Source organism: Biomphalaria glabrata, chromosome 15 (assembly GCF_947242115.1).
Source record: "Biomphalaria glabrata chromosome 15, xgBioGlab47.1, whole genome shotgun sequence".
Lineage (NCBI taxonomy): Eukaryota > Metazoa > Mollusca > Gastropoda > Planorbidae > Biomphalaria > Biomphalaria glabrata.
This window is the reverse complement of record NC_074725.1, coordinates 2,478,511-2,505,863: the sequence shown is the minus strand read 5'-3', so window position 1 is coordinate 2,505,863 and position 27,353 is coordinate 2,478,511. Positions and strand designations below refer to the sequence as shown.

Genomic DNA, 27,353 nt, shown 5'->3' with positions numbered 1-27,353 from the left:
TTGTCCTAGTTCCTAGCATATGCAACAAGAAATGTGCCTTCGTTTTTTTTTCTTTTTTTGAAAACAAAGAGGCACAATGGGGAGGGGTATCAATGTAGACAACACGTTTTTAGATCAGTTCTGGTCTGGCTGAAGTATCATCTGTTTATACATTTATTTTAACAAATGATACCTATACAAACTCCTGACTGCTTCTAGCTATCTGACGTTTTAACACTTTTTCTCTGGATAGCTAAAAGAAAGAAGAGTGGTGCTGTGAGAGCCTCCGAGACCACGTGACAGTAATATTACGTGTGTAATTATTTTGCATAAAGTTCTAAGCGTATCTTATCTTATATGATACAGACGTTACTTCAAAAAAAAAAAAAAAAGATGATTACGTCTTACGCGTCATGTATATTAACCAATGACCTAAATTCTGCCAAGTCACTAGTTTTCCTGGCTAGCTCAGGCAACCCATTCCCTGCTCTAATAACGCTAGGGAAGAAAGAGCATTTGTACTAATTTGTCCTAGCATATGGAACGAGGAATGTGCCTTTATCTTTGTGTCTTTCTGAGTATTTTATTAAATTTTGTCTATGTATTTGAAGATTATGGTTCAGTGTTTTATGTATAATTGCTACTTTACTTTTAATTCTTCTATCCTGAAGGCTTTCTAAATTAGTCAAATGTGACTATTCGTTTGTTATGACTCTCACTGCTATATTTTGTGTCTTCCATTTTTATTGTTTTCTTGAGTTGAGGGGCCCCAAACAGAGGATGCATATTCTATTATTGGCCTAACCAAGGTTAAATAACATTTTAGTTGTATGTTCTTATTTGATTTTTAGAAATTTATTTTAATAAAACTAAATGCTTTGTTTGATTTTTTGATAGTTTCATCAATATGTGAATTCCATGTTAGTTTTTCATTTATAGCTAGGTATTTTGCGTTTTTAGTCTGTTACTGGTTTGCCATGATTAAGATAAGTGGAATTAATTTGTTTTAGTTTTTTTGTTACTCTTAACAACTGACATTTTTCTGGGTGGAAAGACATGCTCCAATTTGATTCCCATTTCTGTAATTCATCTAATTCTCTTTGTAAAATGTCTGTATCTTGTGTTGTTTTTATTGTTCTATATATTATGCAATCGTCTGTAAATAATATTGACTTTTGTTCCCGAGCTAATGCAATTTGGTAAATCATTTATGTAAATAGTAGTGGACCCAAGACTTCCTTGAGGTACACCTGAGTTTACTGTTATTGGTGTTGATTTAGAGCTATTTATTATTACAATTTGTTCTCTCCCTATCAGAAAATCTTTAATGCCAAAATATTTTAATTTTTGAAGCAAACTATGGTGGTGAAAATCTAGTAAAATAGCATCTAATTGCTCACTATTATCTAAACCTTTTGAAAAATCATCAATTAGTCCTATTAGTTGTGTTTCACATGATCTATATTTCCTAAAGTAATGTTGGTATGGAGTAAGGACATTATGCCTAAGTGGTTAATGATGTTGGTACATATTATGTGTTCTAGGATTTTACATGTGATACTGGACAGATTTTAAATAGGATGAGGGGGTTGACATTAGCTTCTTTCCAGTCTCTTGGTACTCTGCCCTGGTTAAGAGATGTCTGAAGAAGTTAGCGTAACCACTATCCACATATTAAACTAGTCGTTAGTTTCCCAGATTGATTCAAGTAACCCAAAAACTCCAACTGGAAATTGGAAAGTTGAATTGCTATATGAATTTGTTAAAGTTTGAAAAGTCCAGGTTGGTCGCACTGTGCTACAGCAGGACTTACTGCTGGATTAAAGATTTGGTCCCAAACTTTAACAACAAACTATTGTTTGTACACATTCACAAGTTATCGGTCAACTTTAAATTATCTGTGGATAGATCAAATTGTCATATGTCTGGTCTTGGGTCAGGAATTTGATCATCTTCAGTTCAGCAGAAATGCTTGAAACATGTAAAAGAAAGAAACTAATCAGAATATCTTTTCATGCGGTCAGTGGGGTAAAGGAGGAAAAGGGGCATCAATTTAGAGAGACCTGAGATAACACATATGCCATTTCATCAATTCTTCATAGACCTCATAGTGCAAAGAAAAATAAACAAATTCTTTTTCTATACCGGTATTAATATCTCTTCATCAACATCATAGTTTATAATAAACAGTGAAACAATGACATGAAATGTTTCTATCACACATTCACAAGGTCTCAACCAACCATAACACATTCTGTTGTTTCAACTAACCAAAACACATTGCTATTAAGGGGATACAATTTCTTAAAATGTCATTTCTTTTTTTTCTTCTTCTTTTTGTTAGGATTGCCGGTCATTGTTTTTATGTTAGCCTCTTTGTAAACAAAAGGCAAATATTCTCCTTGTGTCTTCAGCTTCCTCTTTAAAGCTTTCCTCTTTGATTTCTGTGCTGCTGGATCAGCTAACACAATATAATCTATCCCCGTAGTGACTGGGCTGCTAGTTGACACCAACTGCTTGGTTCCGAGGGTCTCAGTGTCCTGATGTTGCACAGATGTTAGTATTGCCGGTTTGGGCACTTCGGCTTTTTTATTCGTGCGTAGCAAGTTAGCGTCCCCAGATCTAGACAAAGTAAAGCATAAGGTGTCAGTGGTAGCATCTGTGGAACTGACCACCTTGGAATCAATGATTTCTTGACTTGTGCTGGAGGAATGTTCAGAAGTTTCCCCCAGATCACTGCCTTCATCCTTGCCCAGTACAGCATGTACCCCAGGTGTTGGATGTAAGGCTTGGTTCGATACCAACATTTTAGGAGTTTTAATAGAAGCAGACACATATTTGGGCTTTGCTACAGAAATGGAATCTGGGTTGCTCCTTGGCGTAGAGGCTAAGTTTATATTGCTTTCCCCAAAGGAGATGAAATCTGACTTGAAGTTTTGCTCTTGTTTATGTTTCTCCAGGTCAGTTTTTAGTTTGGACATGGCCTGAGAATACTCTAAGGACTCTGATTTTAAAATGTACAGATGGGAGTAGTCCACTTCTGCCTCATCCAGATCTTCATTCTCAGAGCTTTCAGAAGATACCCTGGGTTTTCTCTCAGAAACAGATTTGGGTTTATTATTTAAATCTTCTGCTAATGCAGCTCCCTCTATATGCTGAGTGGCAGTGTGTTGGTTAGCAATAGCACTAAGGCACATGCCAACTAGAGAATGAAAATGTTCTTGAGTAGAATTGGTAGAGAATTTCTGGTGAGAGAAAAAAAAAATTAAGTTAAAGAACAACAAAGTTATAATTAATTAATGTTTTAAGAAGAACTTATTTAGTTATTCATTTGACAGAACTAACAACTATATTAAATCGCCAGCCTATCTGCATTTCAACCTTGCAGAGCTAAAGAAATATTTGGATTAGTGGCTGCCTGGTTGTGCAATATGTGTGCTGGGCTGTCGTTTGAACTTGTCGATGGCCCCGGGTTCATACCCTGCCCGCTGCCATCCCCTGTCGTCCTGCAGGAGGTTTGGGCTAGACTAGGAAGCAGATTACCTTCAACTCTGAAGGGACATCCAAAACATGTAAACCATTTCACAAAAATAATAAATGTTTAGCTGCTTAAACAAAAGACAATGCTCCAGTGAATGTCACAAATATAAATCACTTGGTCACAACCAATCAGGATAAAAACATAACTACTGCACTAAAATTTTATACTTAATTTGAAAATCATTTTTTTGCAAAGTGGAAATGACTATTAAGATTCACCAACATATTAATTATTTTATAGTTAAATCATTATAGGTGCACTATTTTGTTGATATTTTAACTCTTTCTCTCCGTAATTATATACCTCATTCTGGTGGAATCAACGCTGGTATCGTCAGTTAGTAGAGAAAGAGTCAAATAGTGTCATATTTAGTAAGCAAACATAGTAAGATGAGATAATTTGATAATAAATCATATCTAACTTATTCTTTTTCAGTTTTTCAATAAAAACTTTTAAGTAATTGTTCCAAATTCATTAGGCTTTTAATGAGATAATCGCATACTAATTACTTACTGAGCAATGGAAAAGTAAAAAGGGCAAAGTGTATCAGTGTATCCATAGTTTTGGACTAACTATATATAACCCAACTTTACATAATAAATACAAAGGTTGGATTTCAATCAAATTGACATAATTCATATCAGTTGATTTAACTCTTTCAACTCTGAAGCTAAATTTACTTACCCTAATACCTAGCACAGATACACAGCCCTGACACAACGGCCGCAAAGTGCTTGTCAGTCCAGCAATCTCTAGCACAGGACAATTTTTCTTGGCTGCAGCACTAAGCAGAGAAGATACCTGAGGCTCTGCCAGCAGCACAGGAATTATTTCTTTGGAAACCAGCACCAGTTGCATGTTGCCTCTGAGTACCAGCTCACACACAGTCCTTTTACCAAAGTCAAACAGTGAGCTGAACAAAGATGAAGAAGATTAAGATAACAGCAGAGATAAAACCAATATCAGTCTTGGCCTCTACGTTTATTTTTACAACTCTGAAACCATTTCAGTTGAATGATGAAATCATGTGGTACATCCTAGTGTGATATATGTATGATAGATATATATATAGATATATATATATGTATGATATGTGGTACATCCTATTGTGATATCTCTGGTTAAATCAGCCTCAAGAAGTACACAAGCCTTCTTGCTACAATGATAATGTTAGTGTAACTAGACCAGCCAGTAGTTGAGACCAAAATGATCTGAGTCCCATTGTGGTTTCAAAAACAGCAATTGATAGTACATGTAACAAATAAAACTCTTCCTGTACGACAAAGGAATATTTAAAACCATGCAACAAAGAGCTGTAGCATACAAGTTCGTGAGCTTTACAATGTCTTTTTGCAAAATATCCACCAACTAAATCTGGTATTTTGATCTAGATGCATCACCCAAGTTTGAGAAACATTATTTAGGGAACATTATTACAAAAAATATAGGCTGGTGGTTTTATACAAAAACAAAAAGGATGAAATTATTGTTGTTTCTACCCATTTTCTTAAGTCATATAATTATACAAATTAAAACTCATTAATTTTGATGGATTATTAATCAGTATCCCAAGAAAAGAAATCTAATAGGTTAAATTTTTTTTATCCATTTCATTCTAGACTTACTGATTGATTCATTCTAAACGTACTGATTAATTTATTCCTATTCTCAATGATTAAATATATATAAAACATAAATACAGATAGTAATTTACTAACCTAACAAAAAAGGTAGACAAAGCGTACAATCAAGACCATTTGTTATAGAAGGTCACAACACTGACCTGTGACGTCCCAACCTGTGGCATAGCTAAATGCCAAGTCATACAGACGTGTGACACAGCAACAAGCTATTAGTCTCCACTGCCCACAGGCTGCGACATTGCAGGTCAGTGTTCAGGCCTTCGGTGATGATTGGTCTCGGTATAATCCACACTTACAAAGACAATCATATTTACTAGACAAGATTCATACGCTGCTGAATTAGATTAAGGCAAAAGACTATTACTGAAGCCCCATCGAGGATACATTCAACAACTTGAACCACTACTGATAAATATGAATGATATGAATAGTTAGAACATGAGAATTTTTTACTGTAGCCCAGTAGTATCTAGAAATTAGACTGCCATGCAGAATGACATGATATGCCTAAAAAGAAACTGGCTTCACTGAGCTCTGCACCATTTGAATAAGTAATGGAATTGCTACAATACACCATTTTCCATTATAATTGCAATAGGCTCTGGTCTTAAAGTTATATGATGGCTCAGGAGATGTTTGAGTTTCTTGAACAGGCGTATTAAAACTACTAAAACAACAAGACCTATCACAATAACAAGATGTAAGGACTAAGCCCAGACCGTTAGATACTTGAATGAAGTTAAATGCATAAAAGCCACAGTCGAGTCTCTGTCTGTAATAAGATGTTGTCACCTTGAATTCCTAACACCAACTGAAGAATACTAACATAAACAAGCTATACCCCACTATCTGTGACGTAAGACTCTACTTAAGATAAGTCATAAACAAGGTCGGTCTTAGGCCACTGCAACCTATGCGGCTGCAGTGGGCCCCGCGCTTTCATAGGCCCCGCGCTAATTCTAGTTGTATATTATTAAATTGAACCATTTTAAATTAAATTACAGGGTTCCCGAGACGACCTGATTTTCTAAGGGCTCATGGAAAATGTCCTGAAATCATAAACATCTCCTGAAAAATGGACAAAATTGTCATATTGAGGTGTCATTCAATTACTTGAGGTCAACAATTTACGAAGAAAGACTGAACAATTTGGCAATGCTTGCTATTGCCTTTGAGCATGATCTATGTAGGAAATAGAATTTTGATGATACACTGTATGACTTGGCTAGACGAAGGGCTTGCAAAGTTAATTTGATCGTGATATTTTACTTAGTAAAAAATAAATAAAAATCAAAGATGAATTTATTTTCTAATACAAAATCTTAATTTTCATTTATTATCCTTATCCCTACCCAGACTGGGATCAGCGCAATCCGTTTCGCATAGGGCCCCGCAATTGTTAGGACCGGCCCTGGTCATGAAAAATGTAAGGCATACTTACTGATAGTCTTTGTGTATTGATAGTTTCAGATTTTTTTTCTTAGGCTTTTTCTTCTTTTTCTTTTTCACCTCTTGTTTTACAGCTGGAGCTGCGACCATTACAGTAAACACCCTAAAAATGTAAAAACAAGAAATTAAAGTTTCACAGGTTTCCAAGGATTTAGACAAAAAAACATCAAAGTGGATTGAAAAGACTAGAGTCTTATACAAATTATTCACTAATAAATTCGAATTAGAACCTCCTGAGCTCAGCCAATAGCGTTTCTTCTTCCTTTTCATTCAAATGGATGGGTCTGAAATGTATTAATACAAAAGTCATCAATATTTTAGTGTTAGTTGCTATGAAAACATATAGGACATAAACTATCTTCTGCTAAGAAGGAACATCAATATTTTATTAGATAAGAAAAATAGCTAAATTCTAGTTATGGAGTTTCCTAGATATTTTAAAATTATTAAATATATCCCTGCACATGAACAGTCTGCAAACTAACCAATCATTCAATCAAATTTCTAGTCCACATTTTAATGGGTAGATACTATTAGTAAATTTCTTTGTGACTCAATAGCTATCAATATTAGTAAATGGAAAAGTCCATTTATAGGAAAAAATTCCATTCATAAAGGATAGTGATAATGTCTGTGCTTGTGATTATTAGTGTTGTTGACCATCAGTGACTTGACTTATAATTTTTTTGTGAACAATACTAAAATACATATTTTATTACAATATAAACAAATTTAACTTGAGATAAAATGAAATTAATGTAGTAGAGTTTAGTAACAATATAAAATGGTATTTTGAAAAAATTTAACTCTTTACAAAAAACAAGTCTTCTTACTCCGACATTCTGGACTCGCCAGGCATATTCAAGACAACTTACGACAGTGTCTCTGGCATCTTTCACACTGCACAACCCCCAACCAATGGCTAACTTCCTCTCACCGTCACCATAGAAAAACACACACACACACTCCGTAACAATTAGCCATGTGAATCCATATTAAAATATTAGAACAGAATGAAGGCCAAGCACTTCTAGAATTGAAAGAATGGTTTGTAAAGCCACCACCACTTACTGAAGTGCTCCCATAAAAAATTAATCCCCCCCCCCCCAGAGGAACCCTTCTCTACTGCCACTACCATAAGGATGAAGGATGTACCAGTATAGAACACGCTGCTTCACACATGGTCAACTCACACTTTCGCTAGCTATGAAGGGGAGGGAGTAAGCCTGACTTTAATGTTTACTTAGGAACGTTTCAATGACAGCAAGAACAAACCTCGTCTACCAGCAAAGATTTATTGAAAAACTTACAAATGTATCTACAAATACAAAAAGTGGCTGATAGACAAACAAAATGACAGGCAGATAAATCAAAGCGAAGGTAAGCACAAGTTTGTAAAAAATAAAAATGTTTGCAAATTACTTAGGATACACGGGCTTCTTTTGTTCCATCAACTTGATCTGTTCATCAGTTTGAGTTTCTGCCTTTAAAGACTGACCAAATTCACTCTTCTGTACCATGGAAATAATCTCACTAAAGTCACCAGCAGCCACTCTCTAAACAAAGAAAAGAATTCAATGCATGAAACAGCCATAAACAAATATTTTTCTCTAATATTGGTAGTCTCACTACATTTCTCTACTGTGTATGGTTGTTTTGATTATATGTTTTGGATTACAAAAATGATTATTACATCCTAGACCAAACCTACGGCAAGATGGCTGGGCATGATGTAATGCAGGGTTTGAACCTCAAGACAATAATCCAGAGCGATTACCACATGACCAGTCAGCCATGATGTATTGAAAAAGTTCCTGATAGTACTCAGCTCAAAGGTAGGTTTTGGAGGCTGCTGTATTTGTGGACATCACCACCATCATCTTTCCTTTGCATTCCTCATGGAGCATAGGACCTCAGTAAAAACATGCCACACTCCATGGTCTCTTGCTAGTTTTGTAATGGCTTCCCAGCTCTTTCCTATCCTCTCGGCTTCATCTAGTACACTGCATCGCCATATTCTTTTTGGTCTTCCTCTACATCTTGTGCCCTGTGTAGGCCTGTCTAGCTTTGTTGTTTTTATCTTTTCTTAGAGTGTGACCATTCCATCTCCACTTTCTCTCTAAGATCTGCACCTCTATATTTTTCTGTCCACTCACCTCTCACAATTTGATGTTTTCTATTTTGTCGTACCACTTTACTTTTTTGTTGTCGCTTCAGTTGTTCTCCATGTTTCAGAACCATAAAGTAGGACCACCTTGACACTAGAGTTAAAGATTCTTATTTTAGTCTTCCTAGATATGTGGGGAGATTTCCAGGTTGGTTTTAGGTGTGTAAATGTCTGAGGCGCTAGATTTGTTTAATGTGTGGAAAGATTTAGTGCTATTCCCTTGGACTTATTGTAAGATTTTTGGAGCACTGTTATATTTATATTGTTATATTTCTGTTATATTTTCTACAAGATTTTGTTTACTTTTTCTAGTCTTAGTTTTGTGTTTATGTCTTACGTCAGTGATGGCATTGTATTATCAGCTCAGAAGTGTCTGTGTCAGTCTTTGGTATTCATTGGCATTGTTGGCATTCATTAACGATGTTGAAGTGTCATTTACCAGTACAGAAGAGTTGAAGCCTGCTGTGAATCAATTGATGTAATTACTTCATTGCCAATGTTGTGTCATTATTTGAATCTCACACTGTCAACATATTGGTTGACAAGTTTGTAGCATTAGCAAGGTGTTTATTTGTATTATAGTTTTTATCTTAATTAATATGGTGACACATAGCATTATGCTATTTGAAATGAATATTTAAATTCTACATTTGAACACTATTTGTGATTATTGAACACTTAAATATGTCGTTATTTCCATTATATGTATATAATTGCATGCGAGCCAGCTGGAGGTCACTCACGAAGGCCGCGGAATACATATTTGAGACCAAAAGAAAATCTGCTGCAGAGGACAAACGCAGACGGCGAAAAGAAAATCTAAATCGACCACCTGCGGACAATGGTTATGCTTGCCCTGGATGTGGCAAAATATGTAGGTCACAGCTGGGACTGCGCAGCCAAGGGAAATACTGCATTCCTCATTGATCATCGGACTCGAAAACTAGCCTTATTATTATTATATATATATATATATATATATATATATATATATATATATATATATTGTTACGATTTTCTCTATCAGGCCTTCTGTAAACACTGCCACTGCTCAGCACAATACATCTAATACAAGAACTTGAGTTTGAAATACCAATGTGGTGGTTTAAAGACAAATACATTAACAGCCAATACACAATTGGTTACACCATGGAACTACACTAACTTCAAATATATATATGCATATTTATCATGCTAATAAATTAATAGTTTGTTATTTTTAATTCATCCTTTACACGTTTGGTTACTTTATGTAAGATTGTGCGTGTGTATGATGTATCAGGCTGACCCTAGGGACAGTATCTTCCTTATAAATACCATTGAGCAATCAAATGAAATAATGACATAGCTAATATATCTATAAAAAAACATAATTGTTATAAGCAAAACACCCACAATATGTAGTAAACCTGTAACTCCTGATACCAAGCACCACCCCCACCCCCCACTAGTTCATTAGAACAGAATGCACTGACCATTGTCAAAAAGTACTTCAGTTAAATCACAATATATAAAAGATATAATAATATTATAATAAGGCTTGTCTTTGAGTCCAAAACTAATGAGGAGTTCAGTATTTCATGTTCTATGCAGCCCCAGCTGTGACCTAGATATTTTGCCCTCCAGCGCAGACATAACCACTGTGCACCATTGTTCTATTTAGATTCTCTTTTCACGTCTGTCCTCGGCAGTGAATTTTCTTTTGGTCTCAATATATTTTAATTGTATGAAAACTAAATTTCTTTTTTTTTAGTATAAAAAGGAAATATTTAATAAGGAGAAAGATTCTAGAAGAGCAAGTTGTTTACCTTGAAACCAATGGCCAGAGGGAAACACTTAGAATCTGTACTTTTAGCCACACTTACTGCCAGATCATTAACACATAGCACTGGACAGCACTTTTCTTGGCACACTAATATTAAATGATTTACAGTAATGGAAGGCGATGCTTGGTTTGAGACAAGAACACAGGCCAAATTGTCTTTGTCCAAATCTCTCAACAGCTGAGACACTCCAATAGAAAGCTGGCACCTGGAACAAAAATATTTTATAAAGTTATTCTGTTCAGATTTAAACTTGCCAAATTAAGTGTCTTGTTCATTGTTGGCATTATTTGAGTAGTTTTTCTTCTATTTAAATATTAAATCTTGTTTGCTATAATCTATTTGTAAAGCTTTCTTTGCTAGTTATCAGCCTGACCAGTGTTATCTCTAAAAGGGGTAAGTACATAATACCGGTACAGAATCCGAAACGGGGATCGAATCCTGGGATTTTAAATTTCAGTATCTTCAGGCGCCTCAGAGTCCAACCAGCTCTAATGTTGGGGAAAAGTAAAGGCGGTTGGTCGTTGTTTTGGCCACATGACACCCTCGTTAACTGTAGGCCACAGAAACAGATGACCTTTACATCATCTGCCCTGTAGACCACAAGGTCTGAAAGGGGAACTTTACTTTACTTTTACATAATATAGAATGGCATAATTTGAAATACAATATTTTAATTTTATACTTATTTTCACAAACTGTAAACTACCCCCTGTCAGATCTATAGTATAGTGTAAATGATGTAAATGTCATTTGTTTCTATGGCTGACAGTCTATCAAGGTGTCACATGGCCAGCCCAACTGATGTCAGGGGTGCCCTTAAAAAACCTGATGTTCAAAATCCCAGTCTTCACTAAGATTCAAACCCAAGACCCCTCTCAGAAGCTAAGTGCTTGACCACTTAATTATCACACCTTATAACGAACTGTAAGATGATTGTCATTAAACTCTTTGTAAGTCTACAGCCATTTTTTCCCCTTATTTTTTCAAGACAAAAGTATTTTTTATTAAAAATGAAGGTCACGAGACAACATTTGTCCATAATATTGTGAGTGACAGTTAACCTAGCTATTTTACCTACCTAACTTTGGATTTGGCCTCCGAGTCCTCAGAGTTTGGTTCTGCCCTTTTAAATATATTTGGTAGGCTCTTTAATTTTCTGAAGAAACAATAAACTGAATTTATTGACATCATCATCAATGGTCAAGGCACACTTCAAAACCTCTGCATGATAGAGCTCTAAGGCCATTCTCCATCAACTCTTTTCTCATGTTTCAGTTAGCCCCCCTCTCTTAATTTGTGGTATCTATCTCATAGCAGTCAAGAACAATACATCTGTCTAAGTCATATCGCATTATTATTTTCAAATTCTCCCCCCTCCTACCCCCACCATAGCTACGCCACTGCCGAAGAAGATGGACTAAAGTTTCTAGGCTATGAAAGAAGATGATGACCTGTTGGCTTATCTGCTAGGCTTGAAGGTTTTAAGGTGGGTGTATCGCTTGCTAAGGATGAGAGTGTACATGTAGCACGTAGTGAGCCAGTGGTAAATCAAAGTGGAGAGAAAGGGGTCATAGTGCAGCCAAGTGCCTCAGTGAACATGCTTCCCTGATTAATCCAACTGATATTGAAGAAGATCCTAATACTTAAATACTGTGATCAGGGACAAGACTAATGACTGAGACATGGATGACTGTTTCATTGGCTTACATTTCTCATGGCACAGGTCAAATTTAGACTAAAAGTGCCATCACTGTCAGGAGGCATAGAAAACTGTGTCCCATATTTTTTTTTTAACTGCCCCAGATTCCGTCTCAAAAAGTCCTGGAAACCCCAAGTTCCTGACCTGTATGGTGATATACATGCACTATTCATAACAACAGGGCTTTTGCAAGACATGGCTTGAGCCTTCTACTCATGATGATGATGATAATTTATAGGAACCCTGACAAAATAGTGCAAACAAAATAGTGCAGAAAAATATATTTCAGTCATTTTGAAAGAACTGCTTTAGATAGCGTAAAATATGAATAGAGCCAATATTTTTTTTTTGCTTTAATGTTATTATTATTCTTCAGTCATTTGCAGGAAACACTTTAGATATCTTAAAACATAAATATGCAAACAGTAAGCCAAAATTATAATAAGCAAAAATTTTAATTATAAGCTAAAATGAATAATTTCAAAATATATCATTTATTTAAATTCTAAAAGTGTACTTTCACAAAGTTAAATTGTAGGAAATGTCACGTAGAAATTCCATCACTGCTTGAACGGGGGCACCACATTTCAAAATCGTATTTTTAGCAAGTTATGCATTTTAAACATTGGTGAAACAGGGGAATGATATAAAATTTCAAGTACTTTTGTTCTCTGCAAATATGGCATACTTTCAGATCTATTAATATTGAAAAAGATAAAGACATCAACAAAAATGCTGTCCAGGACATTAAATTACTAATAATTCGGTACTTTTATACACATCATATATAAGTCTGCGCTATTTTGTCTGGAAATTTTGCGCTATTTTGTCACCTAATTTATAAATTTGTTACAAGTCATTTAGCACAACTCAATAATCAAACGATCATCATCACAGCACAAAGGACAAAAAATATATCTTGTAGTTGATCTTCCCCTTACAAGAGTACTGCATAATTATTTATTTCATTATTAATGTTCCTATACTGAACAGATGCTAACTGCTTGAGCATCTTAAAATTAATTCATGATAGCAACAAAGAGGGATAAAATGTACACAATACAAATAAAAATAATGTACGACCAAAAGGAAAACCAAAAAATGGCGCAAACAAAAGAAATCGTAACATGAAAGAAAACTTACTCAGAGAGTACTGCAATTACTTTCTCCATAAAACATTGTGGGGGTCTTGGCCTGAGGAGAACAAAGGAAGCATTTAATAAGAAAAATAATTTTGAAGAATTTGAATGATTCGTAGCTTAAAGCTATAAAACTGAGGAAAAAATACACCTTGTTTTTTTTTTTTAATGAGAATATGACTGGATTTTAAATTAATATACCTTGACAGATATTTATTAAAATGTAAGGCAAAAATGTCAAACTTTAGAATATTTTAAAATGAGTTTTAATTTAATAGATATTTCTTAAGGAATCTGAAATGTTTACTTTCTTTCAGTTTGATTTTTCTTCTAAAGTCTAAACTAGATTCTTAAAACAATTATTACCAGACTAGATTTAGAAGCTACAGACGATGATGTCGATGATAAGTGAGTAAGTCTCAGTAAGACGATGATAGATCTGAGTATATGATTCTGACTGTGTATAGAAAACTAGAGTATATAATATAGTGTAGAACTATCTATCTCTCTATTCTATAGCCACTATAGATCTAATACTAATACTAGATCTACTGATCTAGTAAACTTAGACAGTCTTAGTCTTAGACTGTCATTGTTACAACACTACTTTCTTAAACTCAAAGTTTCTTACTGACTTTGTGAGTGACTAGTCAACTAGTCAGGATACGTAATAGACTCTAGATCACAGGTTTCTAACACGTGGCCCGCGGGCCACAAAGAAACAATTTTGTGTGGCCCGCTGCCACCTCCGCGAATTAAAAAAAAATAGATAAAATTTACAATGACCACATATAAGCCGTGAAATGATTTACAACTGCACAAATCAGTAAATGAGGTGTCCGCCCACTGGAAGCAAGATTCTGTGAAGGCAAGCTTTGTTGTTAGCGAGATGGCATCACGACCATTCACTGAAGGCCAGTTTTTAAAAGAGTGTATGCTTTAGGCGTGTGAAATTATCTGCCCCAAGAAAAAAAAACTCTTCGAAGGCATACGTTTGTCTCCGAACACAGTTGCAAGCAGATCACTGAGTCAGCGACAAATGTTCAACAGCAACTGATTGCCGCTGCAAAAAACTTTGTAGCATATTCCATTGCACTGGACGAGTCTACTGTTGTTTCAGTGGCTACGGACGGTGCACCAACAATGTGTTCAGAAAAGGTTGGTGTTGTTGGATTAATGGTAGAGAAACGGTATCAGCTCAGCTTGGCGGGACTTTTGCAGCCATACACTGAATTCTGCACCAAGAAGCACTCTGTGGCAAAAGTCTACAAATGAAGAACGTGATGGATGTTGACGTGAAGACTATGAACTTCATACGTGCACGGGGTCTCAACCACAGACAGTTTGTGTCATTTCTAGCTGATTTAGAAACGGAATACAGAGAGTTGCTGTATCATACGGAAGACAGATGATTGAGTCATGGAAAAGTGCTGCAGTGATTTTTTGAACTGAGACGGGAAATAGCATTGTTCATGGCAATGAAAGACGGAGACATACCTCAGCTCAGTAACCCAATGTTTTGTCGGATCTTGCTTTTCTTACTGACATCACGCAACATCTTAATGCACTCAATTCACAACTACAGGGCACAAAGCAGCTGATTACCGTGATGCTTGACCGCATCAAATCATTCAGATGCAAGCTGATTTAGTTGGCCACTCAGCTGGCAGATGGAAACCTGGCTCATTTGTCTTTTCTACAGAGCATTACGGTTGAACCACAGCGCCTGAAAGACTACGTAGACATTCTCTCCGGACTACTGGAAAATTTTGAACACCGCTTTCAGCAATTCACTGCTCTTGAACCACAGTTTTTCCTTTTTGCCACTCCGTTCGCAGTTGATGTGAAATACGTTCCAGAGGAAGTCCAGATGGAACTACTGGACCTGCAGTGTGACACAGTTCTGAAGCAAAAATACACTGATGTTGGCGTTTCAGATTTCTACCAGTTTCTTCCCAGAGTGAAGTTTCCAAACTCATTCTGCGCAGCTGCTAGAATTCTAGCGATGTTTGGGAGTACGTATGTTTGCGAACATTTTTTTTTCAGAATGATCAACAAAACAGCATTACGATCAAGACTGACTGATAAGCATCTGAGAGCAGCTTTGCAGCTTGCCACTACACGTGACTTCAGGCCTAACATCGATGGTCTGGTCTCTGCCAAACAATCTCAGATGAGTGGACAGAAACATGAGTGACGAACCATCTGCAGTAGGCCTAGAAATTATAGTTGTAGTTTTTTTGGGTAACTACAGTTTCTGCTTTTTAATAAGTGACAGAGACAACGTCAACTTATTTTAGTACCGTAATACTGCCTGTGCATGTAATAAACTACACTAAATGTAATTAATAATTATAAAAACTTTATTTTAGCATTTAACTGCAGTGACAGTAGTGTTCGTAAAATGTAATGAAAAAACATTCTCTTTTTGTGGTGCGGCCTGCTGAATGGTTGTAACTTTCCACCGTGGCCCAAATGCTGAAATGAGTTTGAGACCCCTGCTCTAGATGATAGTTAGATCTACCAACTAACTAGACTAACTACTAGAGTAGTTTTTTTATGCTAACCCTAACAGCTATAGGCCAAAATTTCAAAGTTTGGCTTTGACAGCGCATTATTTGACAATGGTTCGACATAGAAAAGAAAATGAAGTATCAAAATCTTCTTTAGTTTAAGGAGAATAAAGATGACTACTTATATTTGTACCCCTAACCTATATTTGTTATTATATTTAAGGTCAAAGAGGCCATGTGTTTTCATTTAATTCAGACAAATTTGACCCACATTATTTGATTCTGGACACCATTCAGACAGTCTCTATATTTAGGCATCAATAAACTCAGATTTTAATTCTATATTAACATTAACTAAATTTTAAGATCCCCAGGCATAGCCCCTCACATGAAATCATTAAGATGTTTTCAAATTATGCATAAATACGAAGACAAAAAATAAAAATATGAACCCACTTATTCTACCAAAATTAGGTCAATGGGATAGTGACTTCTACACAGACTTTTAGACTTATTTTATGTTTGCACGATTAGATGTGTGTTGAATGTTTGTGTTTTTGTTTATTCATTTAATAAATTTCTAATACAGATGATGTTTTGTAGTATAGTACAGGCTATGAGGCCATTTTTGCCGAAAATAGCTGAATTCTCTATATTCTCTCTATATAAATCTAGATCTATCTAGTAGGTCTAGATCTAGGCATTTGACTTTATTCAATGTACCAAGTTCACTCCAAACATTTGCCCATTTATTCTCTATAAAAAAAACAACAACAAACAAATATAATATAAGATCATTAACATTGATGTCCAAAACTGGCGGTTTGAAATAAATTTTTGGTAATTTAATTTATCTTATCTTATCTTATATAATACAGACGTTAATTCAAACACCCTATTAATTTTTTTTTGTATAGAATCAAACAACTTGGCTTATGAATCAAATAAAACAGCTCCAAAAACAGAATATAAATATTGCGGAGCTCGTTAGCATAGACTTAGCCAACCAAAAAATATAGTCTTGACTCTAGTACTCTAGGTAGACATTTGAAATTCTTTTTTTTTTACATAAAAAGATAGCTAAATGGAAGGAAATTAGGTCAGAATCATTGGAAAATGGACAAGCACATTATACTTTTATCAGCATGCTAGTTTCATATATTATATTAATATTAAATATCAAAATAAAGATTTAATGACCACAAAAACAGTGAGTGTCCAAATTCATGTAATGTCCGGATTAAAATGATTAAAAACTACTTTAGTTACTCAAGTCAGTCTGGTCTAGATTGAGATAGATATCTAACTATTCTTTTTCTAATTCTAAGTAAACTAAGTTTAAAGTTATTCTAACACTAACTAGAGTCGGAGTTAGCTTTACTACTATACTTATTTATACACTGAGTATACAGTTACAGTGACCTGTAATACCTTCTTATCTTATCTTATATAATACAGACGTTACTTCAAAAAAGAAGATGATTACGTCCTACGTGTCATGCATTTAGTCATGCATATTAACCAATGACTTAAATTCTGCCAAGTCACTGGTTTTCCTGGCTAGCTCAGGCAACCCATTCCATGCTCTGATAGCACTAGGGAAGAAGGAGTATTTGTACAAATTTGCCCTAGCATATGGGACGAGGAATGTGCCTTTATCTTTGTGTCTTTCAGAGTATTTTATTAAATTTTGTTTTTGTATTTGAAGATTATGGTTCAGTGTTTTATGTATGATTGCTACTTTACTTTTGACACTTCTGTCCTGAAGGCGTTCTAAATTTAGTGATTTTACTAAAGGTGTTACCTAAAGGTGTTACTCAAGTCAAATGTGAATATTCAATTGTTATAAATCTCACTGCTCTATTTTGTGTCTGTTCCAGTTTCTTAATGTTTTCTTGAGTTGAGGGGTCCCAAACGGAGGATGCATATTCTATTATTGGCCTAACCAAGGTTAAATAACATTTCTTTTAATAAACCCTAATGCTTTGTTTGATTTTTTTTATAGTTTCATCAATATGTGGATTCCATGACAGTTTTTCATTTATTATAACACCTAGGTATTTTGCGTTTTTAGTCTGTGTTACTGGTTTGCCATGAATAAAATTTAAGTGGAATTAATTTGTTTTAGTTTTTTTATTACTCTTAACAACTGAAATTTTTCTCGGTGGAAAGACATGCTCCAATTTGATTCCTGTTTCTGTAATTCATCTAATTCTCTTTGTAAAATATCTGTGTCTTGTGTTGTTTTTATTGTTCTATATATAATGCAATCGTCTGCGAATAATCTGACTTTTGTTCCTAAGTAATGCAATTTGGTAAATCATTTATGTAAATTAAAAATAGTAGTGGACCCAAGACTGCTCCTTGAGGTACACCTGAGTTTACTGTTATCGGTGTTGATTTAGAGCCATTTATTATTACAGTTTGTTCTCTCCCTATCAGAAAATCTTTAATCCACTGATGCAGTGGACCATTAATGCCGAAATATATTCATTTTTAAGCAAACTATGGTGGTGAACTTTGTCAAAAGCCTTGGAAAAATCTAGTAAGATAGCATCTATTTGTTCACTATTATCTAAACCTTTTGAAAAATCATCAATTAGTCCTATTAGTTGTGTTTCACATGATCTATATTTCCTAAAGCCATGTTGGTATGGGGTGAGGACATTATGTTTGTCTAAGTGGTTTATGATGTTGCTACATATTATGTGTTCTAGGATTTTACATGTGATGCTGGTAAGTGATACTGGTCTGTAGTTTCCTGGGTCAGATTTTTCTCCTTTTTTAAATAGGGGGGGGGGGGGTGACATTAGCTTCTTTCCAGTCCTTTGGTACTCTGCAGTGGTTAAGCGATGCCTGAACGAGTATTTTGAACACTGGAGCTAGCTCATTGCTTAGTTCTTTGAATAATCTAGCTGGAATACCATCAGGTCCAGACGCTTTATTTGGTTTGGTGTTGGCTAATAGTTTTTGAATTCCATTTTCTTGTACTACTATATCTTCTATGTTGTCTACTTGGTTCAAATTAAGTAATATGCTGATGCAAAGTATTTGTTTAGGATGTTTGCTTTAGTTTCATTATCATTATGTATTATGTTATGTTCATCTTTTAATGGCGCTATGCCCGTTGTTTCCATTTTCTTAGACTTAATGTATGGCCATAGGTTTTTGTTGTTATCTTTAGATATTACATTGTTTATGTATTCACTCTGCAGCTGTCTGCTTACTTTTTGGGTTAAGTGTTAAATTTTTATATACTTTTTGTAAACTCTTTCTGCCTTAGTTTCTTTAAATTTTCTATTATATAGGTTTTCCTTCTATTTACAAAGCTTCTTTAGTCCATTATTAAACCAGCATTTATTTATTTTGTTTGATGTGTATTTAGTTGGTATGTGATTTTCTATAATGCTTTTAAGATAGTTTTTAATGAAATTCCAGAGGTCATCGACTGGTTGGTTAATGTCTTTTTCTAATAAGAATGTTTGTTGAAAGTTTAATGCAGCTTGTAGTTGTGTTAGGTTACATTTATTCCAGAGTAAGATTTTTCTTTTGGGTTTTGTATTGGCTACTGCTTTTATCTGACTGTGTATTTTTATGATCTCATGGTCTGATAGACCAGGGATAATATCATAATCAACTACTAATCCAGGTCTGTTGGTTAAGAAGAGATCTAATGTGTTGTTTAATCTAGTTGGCTTTTTAATGATTTGATCTAAACTTAGGTTGTGTAAAGTTTCTATGAAAAGCTCATTTATGTCCTTAAGGTTTTGGTGTTTATCTATGGTTAGTGTTTTTCAATTTATATCAGGTAGGTTGAAATCACCCATAATCCAAAAAACTGCATTTTTATTTGTCTCTTTAAGTGTAGTAATCTGATTACATAGTTCCTGCATGTATTCTAAACTAGAATTTGGTGGTCTGTAAATGCTGCCTATTATTAGGGATGTTGAGGTGGTATTAATTTTACAAAATGTTGATTCTATATTTTTTGAGTTAGGTAAAGTAATTTCTTCTGCTATAAGAGTGTTTTTTATTGCTAAAAGAACTCCTCCATGATTATCAGCCCTATCTTTTCTAAAAATTTCAAAATTACTATTGAAAATTTCTGCATTCATAGGTACTTCGATAAACTGACCTAGATCCATTTTTTTTTCTCCCAAAAAATGGCTGAAAAGTGTGTCAGCACATTTTACCCTTTTTTTAGGGGTGGTCATTTCCATCAAAGTTTTAGCATATTGTATTTGATTTGAGGACTAATTATGATTACTTTTTGTAAACATAAGATATCAGAGATCATTTTTATTTGCTTTTGAAGCCAATCTGTTAAATTTTTCTTAACAAAAGTTTATGTGAAAGTTGACATTTTTACAACTTTTTTCCTATAAAAGTTACAACAATGCTGTTTGCTACAATAATTTATCATATTATGAAATGTGTATATTTCAAATTTCATCAAATTCTCTTGGCGCACTTTAAAGATATTTGATATTAAAATTAACAAAGACAAAGAAGGGTAAAATTTTCTTTTTTAAATAAAATAAAAGTGTTTATGGTTACAACAATCTCACTAATTCTATTGAATTTAGCATGTTAATATATATATGTGTGCTAAGTTTGAACTTTGTAGCTTGGTGCACTCTTAAGATATTAATTTTCAAAGTTGATGGTTAAAATCTATTTTTAGTAACAACCAACACTGTGATTTACTGGAAATGGTCAATTTCTGTCTATCACGAGCTATTTTTAGAAGCACACATAGGAATTTTTCATTTAGATTAACTTTTATAGTGTTTGAATGCTAGATTATGGAGAAGTCTGCTGTTTTGTTCCTAATGCTTTGAAAATTTATTACTAAGGCTAAGGTTAAATTTTAAGGTATTTTGGTATAATTACTTCTTTACTTGTAACTATATACATCTACTAAGTACTAGTAACTAACAAACTGTCTAATAATTACTGTTTTAGTATAAATAATAGTATAACTAGACTCTATTCTCTATAAGTAGATTCGGTAATAGTTTAGATACGCAGATACCTTTGCCGACCACCGTGTTGTTTGTTAAGCATATTTATCTCCCTTACCTATATTGAACTTTCAATAACTTTTTCTAAAGAGAGTTTTTGTTCTTATGCTGTCAACTTATGATTTTTTAAGTGTATTTACTGAAATGAAGGTCTAAATAAAATGTCATTAATAAATTGATGAACTTGTTGTTTCTTCTTTTTTTTCTACTTATGAAATTATTAATTAAAAAATATATGTTAACAATTAGATCTATAATTAATATATTAACTCACCAAGCAAAGCGAAATAATGATAAAATAAAAAACAAATATGCATGAATTAAATGAAATGAAACACGCATCTAGATATACATGTTATGTTTAATTATTATTATTTTTTTAACAAAATTATGCATTATGACTTAGTGATCTTTTTAGAGCAATGACAATAAATGATATAGATCTAGTACGGGAAACTTATTACTATAAGAAATAATACTTTTATGTTTATCTGTTGATGATTAAGACTACAGTTAGATCTATACATTTCTAACGAACTTTGAGAGCTCTCTATTTTCGTAAAATCACACCACGAAGAGAAAGAATTTTATGAAGTTGACACAGATCAGTGTCCCTTTCTCTTTCGCCGTGAGGTCTTCTGAGTGGAGTCTACTGTCTACCAGAGATTTATTGGCATGTGTTTTATGATCAGATAGGACTAATGTCTGTGTTTATAACTCTTACCACTACCTCTGGCTCCACCTCTCGGAGGGAGGATAGGTCGAGTGTAACTAGATCAGGAACGTCTTTGTTAAACGTTACGTAGCACCTATTAAACTATCATGTTTCACAATCTGAAATTTACTTTGCGTAGAGTGGGGAACAAAAGCCAATGTATAAAGAAACAGATAAGAAGCATATACACTACTATTTAGATAATTTATGCATCTTTACTTTCGGAGTTCATAAAAAAAAAAAAAACAACTTCTCACCTATTACACTAAATTTGTTTAAGATGTGTAGTTGTGGGGGGAGGGGGGGGTAGTGACTCCACCTACCAACCCTTCTCTTCACATGGATCCACTAGCGCCCATGTATTACATTCCGTTACGGAGTCCAAAGCAAGTTTTTCTCTCCCGCCGTACCGTACAGGTGGCGATTGTCTCCGTTTATTCTTACGTACCTTTAAACCCTCGCTGCGCCGGCCGTCACACGCGATCTTTGTCTTTATGGCAGAACTAGGTGTGATGTAACATCACCTTCCCCTGCTCGGAGCTTGGCCGGCGCCGTGGTCATATTAGATCATCTACTGCTAGGATCGCTGGTATGCTCATAAAGGGAGAAGGGCAAGGTATGGTGTTTTACTTGGGCAAAATTTATCCTTCTTCGCTTTCTTTGTCGGTTCGTTTCACCGACATGCAGTTCAACTGAGGTCTAGTCGGATGAGACTAAGACTGAAACGTGACGCAACATAACGATGTCACGATCAAAACTCTCTTGGTTGTATCCTATAATGTCGGCCAGCTTCTACAGAAAGTTATGTAGGACAAAAACTCCCGTGGTTGGATCATATCGTGTCGGCCGGCAGTCTATAAGTAGTTACATTAAGAAGTAGTTACGTATGACAAATACACTCTGATTGTCATAGATTCTAGTCCCCCTCCCCTATTTGGTCCACAGAAGTAGTGACATAGTATTTTTATCTTGAAGCTCTTTCATCTCATTAAAGAGATTTGATAAAGCCTTTGATTTTCATCGCCCCATCCCTATTTGGAGCCATCACAAGGTTACTAACTGTGATGCCATTGTAACATTTCCTGAATCTGTTATAAAAGGAGTTCCCTTCCACTCTTCAGTCCTATCATTACTTTCTCTACCTTGCTGTAGATATTGCTTGTTCTTATATTGTGCATTGTTTTTCATTCAATATGATTATAAGTTACCGTACATAAAAGAGAAGGATAAAGAACTTGTACTTATAGCTACCATATTTTTTTTAACATCAGCATATGGAGCTGATGAAAAAAGATACAACATGGGCCACAACTGCAGAAATGCTTGCAGCTGCTACACTACTGCAAAGAGACACCTATACATTCTCACCAAACCACAACAAAACAAAATACTCATGGCTATTATTAAAACCTTTATTTCATGATGCAAACACATACATACTATCTCACACAGACAACCATATATGCTGCAACATAACACTATTGCATACAAATGGTAATCACTTTGATGTGGTTGTACCACAAGAGGCCACATGTAACTGTTTTTTGCCAAATCCACAGCTTGGAGTATGATGCTTTAGCCTAAATTTTTAAGTGTTGATTAATATTTCATCTTACAATCTATTCAGATTAGATCTATTTAGCTATTTGATTTTTTTCTTGCATGCTTTTAATATCTTAAATAACATTTAATGTCTATTATTTTCATGTATTTAAAGTCAGGGTACCGGTATCTATTTATTTAATTACTTTTATTTTGCCAATAAAAGATATTTTGTTAGGCTTAGAGTTATTTTTTTATTTTTCTATTAATTTTTTTGTCTGTTGTTATTACTTTAACTACATGATTTTAATTTCGATTTTTAGTTATTTTTTTAAAGTACAAAAGATTGTTTGCATTTTAAATGAATTTTAATATTAGATCTAATAGCTGCTACAAAGAAAGACAAAGCAGCAACAGAAAAAAGTTGGCAAGTAATTCAAGGGAGATAGTCTAGTACTAAGACTAAGCCTTAAAACCAGAATGGCGTATTTCCAATGACAATATATTTATATGGTAATAAGAAATAAAACTTAAAAATATATATTTTAAAAACTATTTATCTCCGAGGAAATCAAATTACATATTTGTAATCTGCATTTTTTTCTGCATATTCTGAAAATATAACAGAAACCTAATTTAGCATTTCTAGTGTCGTATACTAATACCGAAAAAAGAATAGATCTCTGAGTGATCTCATCTAGACTCTACTAGTCACTAGTCCTAGAATAAGAATAGAGTAATAGAGTCTAGAATAGTTATAGTTATAACTTATAGTAGTCTACTGTCTAGATTCTAGATCTACTTTAAAATTGTCTTGTCTTAATACTTGATCTATACCTAGATTGGCTAGATCAAGACCATATTCTTTTATATATGCTATTATTACCAATCCTTTTTATCCAAACAAAGAACATTTTTACGAACAACTTTGGCAGAGTTTTCTTTTTGACGCAACTTCTGTAATGTTGTATGTATTTTGTCTTTAGACACGATGGGCGCCGCCATATTTGATTTAGTATGACTCCTATTTTTATAGCTTCCGTCATTTGATTTGGTTATTACAAAACACATTTTTAAGGTACAAAAATCTATATTAGTAGCTCCCCCAATTTTTTTTTTTTTATATCTCGTAGACCCATGGCCACATTTTCCAATTATCGTAGACCCCACTACTTAGCCAAAAAGCTAATTATACATTTTTGGAAATCTTTCTTCAAATGTTTTTTTTTTTAAAATGAAATTCAAATTATATATAGTTCGTCCATCGTGGTTCGATAATGATCACTTTTGTCATCCAAGGGGTTGAGGGCTTTGTACTGGTGTTTTGTGCCTCCACATGTGGCTGGTGAGACCTACGTGAGCCCGGAATGTTCAGCTGCACACTGGGCAGGCTATTTCAGCTGGAGCTAGAGTCATTGGCCTTGCTTTTTTTTTTCTCTGACGCTTTTCTTCTGCGAGCGCTGTTCTCTTGTCCTCTGCAATTTGTGCGCCAGTTTTCACACCGCTACGCCATGATGCTCTGTCATATGCATTATCTCCCAGGTGGCTGGGTATATGATGAAGGCTTTCAGTGAAGCTTTAAGGGTGTCTCTAAAGCGTTTTCTTTGTTCATCTTTGCCCATCGCAAACAAAAAAAATAGCGTGGTCGAGAGGCTAAGTGCGCTTGAACTTGGCTTGGCTTGGCTACCTAGAAGGGAGCTCGAGGTTCGACACCCGACTCGGGCAGAGTTGTGTTTACTGAGCGCCTAAAGGCAGCACGGAAAACCAACTCCTAGATACCCCCTCCCCCCCCCCCCCCCAACCGGTCCACAAATGAGATTGGACCAAAAGCGCTCTGAGCATGCTATAAGCATGAAAGTAGCGCTATATAAAAGCTATAATAATAATAATAATAATAATAAGGCTTGTCTTCAAGTCCGAAGAGTAGTGAGGAGTGCAGTATTTTCCGTAGATGCGCAGCCCCAGCTGTGGCCTACATATTTTGCCACATCCAGGGCAAGCATAACCATTGTCTGCAAGTGGTCGATTTAGATTTTCTCTTCGCTGTCTGCATCTGTCATCGACAGTGGATTTTCTTTTGGTCTCAAATGTGTATCTCTCGAGCTTTGTGAGTGACCTCCAGCTGCCTCGTTCTGAGGCCGCATGCAATAAGGTGCTCTCTTCTATGTCAGCTAAGGCAAGTTGGCCCCTAAACTGGCCTTTGAAACGTTTCCGTGGGGCCTCTGTTACGTCGACCACCTATTAGATCATCGTTATTAAGCAAGTCTCATAGTGGCTCCCGGGTGGAAACGATCGTAGGAGGAAACGATTAGGCTAAAGGGTAGCAAAACAAGACTCCCATGGGGGTGCCTAAGGGGGTGCGAGAGCATCCTCATTGCACTGTGCGGAGTTGTAAAAAAGCTCCCACAACCTTGTCACAATCCAGAAGCGTTCCTCAAGAGGCCATTACATAAATGGCGTGTCCTGCACGGTTAACCTGGTATAGAAACTGAAAATGGCAGGGGTCCCTGTGCATGCGGTCTATGGCCGTGGGTCTGTACACTGTTCTCATTCAGGCCGGTGAAAGGGGGCTCTTGTTCACTTTTGATGGCCTGGAGTTCCAAGAGCCGAAGGCGGCAACTCTACCTGACAGTTTCAAGAAGAAGAAGAACAAGGAAACGCACTTTTACACACCCACTTTCTTCTGGGGGCACATTGTACATGTTGTTACTTCATTGCTCAGTAGGCTGGTTTCATCTAAATATAGAGCTTTTAAAAATAGGACTAACTCAAGATTAAAAAAAAGCAGAATCTAGCATTTAACGAGAATCTCGAAGTTCAAGAAGAATTGCAAAGAAAATTTAGGTAATTTCTAGGAGTTTATGAAATTACTACCCAAGTCCAATCCAATCCAGAGAGAATATATGCTCCTAACCAAGCTTGGTTTCAGACCAAACGCGTACATGTTTCCACATATACAAAACGAGCTTATTTTAATATTGAATGTTCATGTTCTCACCTAACTTGGGTTTTCGGTTCCTGTATTAACTGAAACAAAGGACGCGAAAGTCTACCTTCAAAACCTAGGATTATCAATTCTATACTGCGTAACTAATCGGAAAAGTATCAAAACATTTGCATGTGCTCAGATTCGGGGATTAGCCAAACGTAAGAGACGTTTTGGCCACAAAAAAAAAAAAGTATGCCACTCAAAAAAAAAAAAAAAAAAAAGAAAATTCTGTATTAAAACATAAGAAAGATCTACGGATGGAAATTTATTCTTCATTGGACGGGCCAGTTCATGAAATAATCTCCCGATATGAGCAATATCATAATGTGCTAGATAAATAGGAATTTTAGTCGCTGTCGTAACTATTTAATCTTCAGACCGAAATCAATTTCGATAATGCTCAAAGTGATATTGACAAAAAACGAATTTTGCCAGAAGCGAAAGAGGCTTTCACGGTTTGTCGTAGTTCCTTCAGAATCATTTGAACTTCTATAACAATGACCTGTTTGAGATCTTGAGTTAAAAAAAAAGATATCGGCTAGATGATTCAGTTTTAAATATTATCTTTATTTGCATATTTCTGACGATTGCAGTAAGTCTATCTATATGCGAGTTTTTCAGACTTTAATGACGACCAACGAGGAAAAATGGGCGACTCATCAATTTGGCAATAGATGTGGGGAAAAAAAATAGATTTCAGTTATTCCAGCAAGAAAGCACCAAAGCTTTTTAAAATATCTTTTCGTAAATTTTTTTTTTTTTTTTTGCTAATCAACAATACCTGAAAAATAAATACCCATCAGGTCGAAATAAAAGTCTTTTCGCTGTTTTATTTCGTTTTTATTTTGGAAAGGGGGGCGTCATGAGGAGCTGCCGCACTGGGCATCATATACCTAGCTACGCTCACGGCCTCTCGCTAATAGGGGGCCTCTCGTTTCTTACCATGGATGTCAAAAAAAAAAAAAAAAAAATTTGCCCTAAAATCATAAAAATTGTCGAACCTAATTTGTTTTCATATATACTTGCAACTCTCATTTTCTCTCTTTATTTTAGCCTGCATTAACCCCCCCCTCCCGCCCCTTGTCTTTGCTGACTGTTTGCCTGCATCCACCCTGTCTTTGCTGACT

At 35.1% G+C, this 27,353-nt stretch overlaps 2 protein-coding genes across 4 annotated transcripts in view; one reads left to right on the top strand and one right to left on the bottom strand.

The window, feature by feature from the left end:
- Positions 1-1,732: 1,732 nt before the first annotated feature.
- Positions 1,733-24,253, bottom strand: LOC106060878 (uncharacterized). Of its 3 annotated transcripts, none has more exons than XM_056012553.1 (9): positions 24,075-24,198; positions 13,448-13,498; positions 11,684-11,761; positions 10,588-10,810; positions 8,035-8,168; positions 6,843-6,896; positions 6,605-6,715; positions 4,205-4,433; positions 1,733-3,224 (listed from the first exon to the last, which is right to left on the bottom strand). In XM_056012553.1, the coding sequence occupies exons 2-9, from the start codon at positions 13,474-13,476 to the stop codon at positions 2,292-2,294; spliced, it is 1,791 nt and encodes a 596-aa protein (XP_055868528.1). In that variant the 5' UTR covers positions 13,477-13,498; positions 24,075-24,198; the 3' UTR covers positions 1,733-2,291. The 3 variants fall into 3 exon arrangements, with proteins under 3 accessions (XP_055868528.1, XP_055868529.1, XP_055868527.1); XM_056012554.1 differs by lacking the exon at positions 24,075-24,198 and adding an exon at positions 13,810-13,828; XM_056012552.1 differs by having other exon boundaries at positions 1,734-3,224; positions 24,124-24,253.
- Positions 19,882-27,353, top strand: part of LOC129923108 (uncharacterized) — a 27,896-nt gene continuing 20,424 nt past the window's right edge. The window contains exon 1 of the mRNA XM_056012557.1: positions 19,882-19,953. The gene's annotated coding sequence lies outside the window, so the exon portion shown is untranslated. The remainder of the gene's footprint in view (positions 19,954-27,353) is intronic.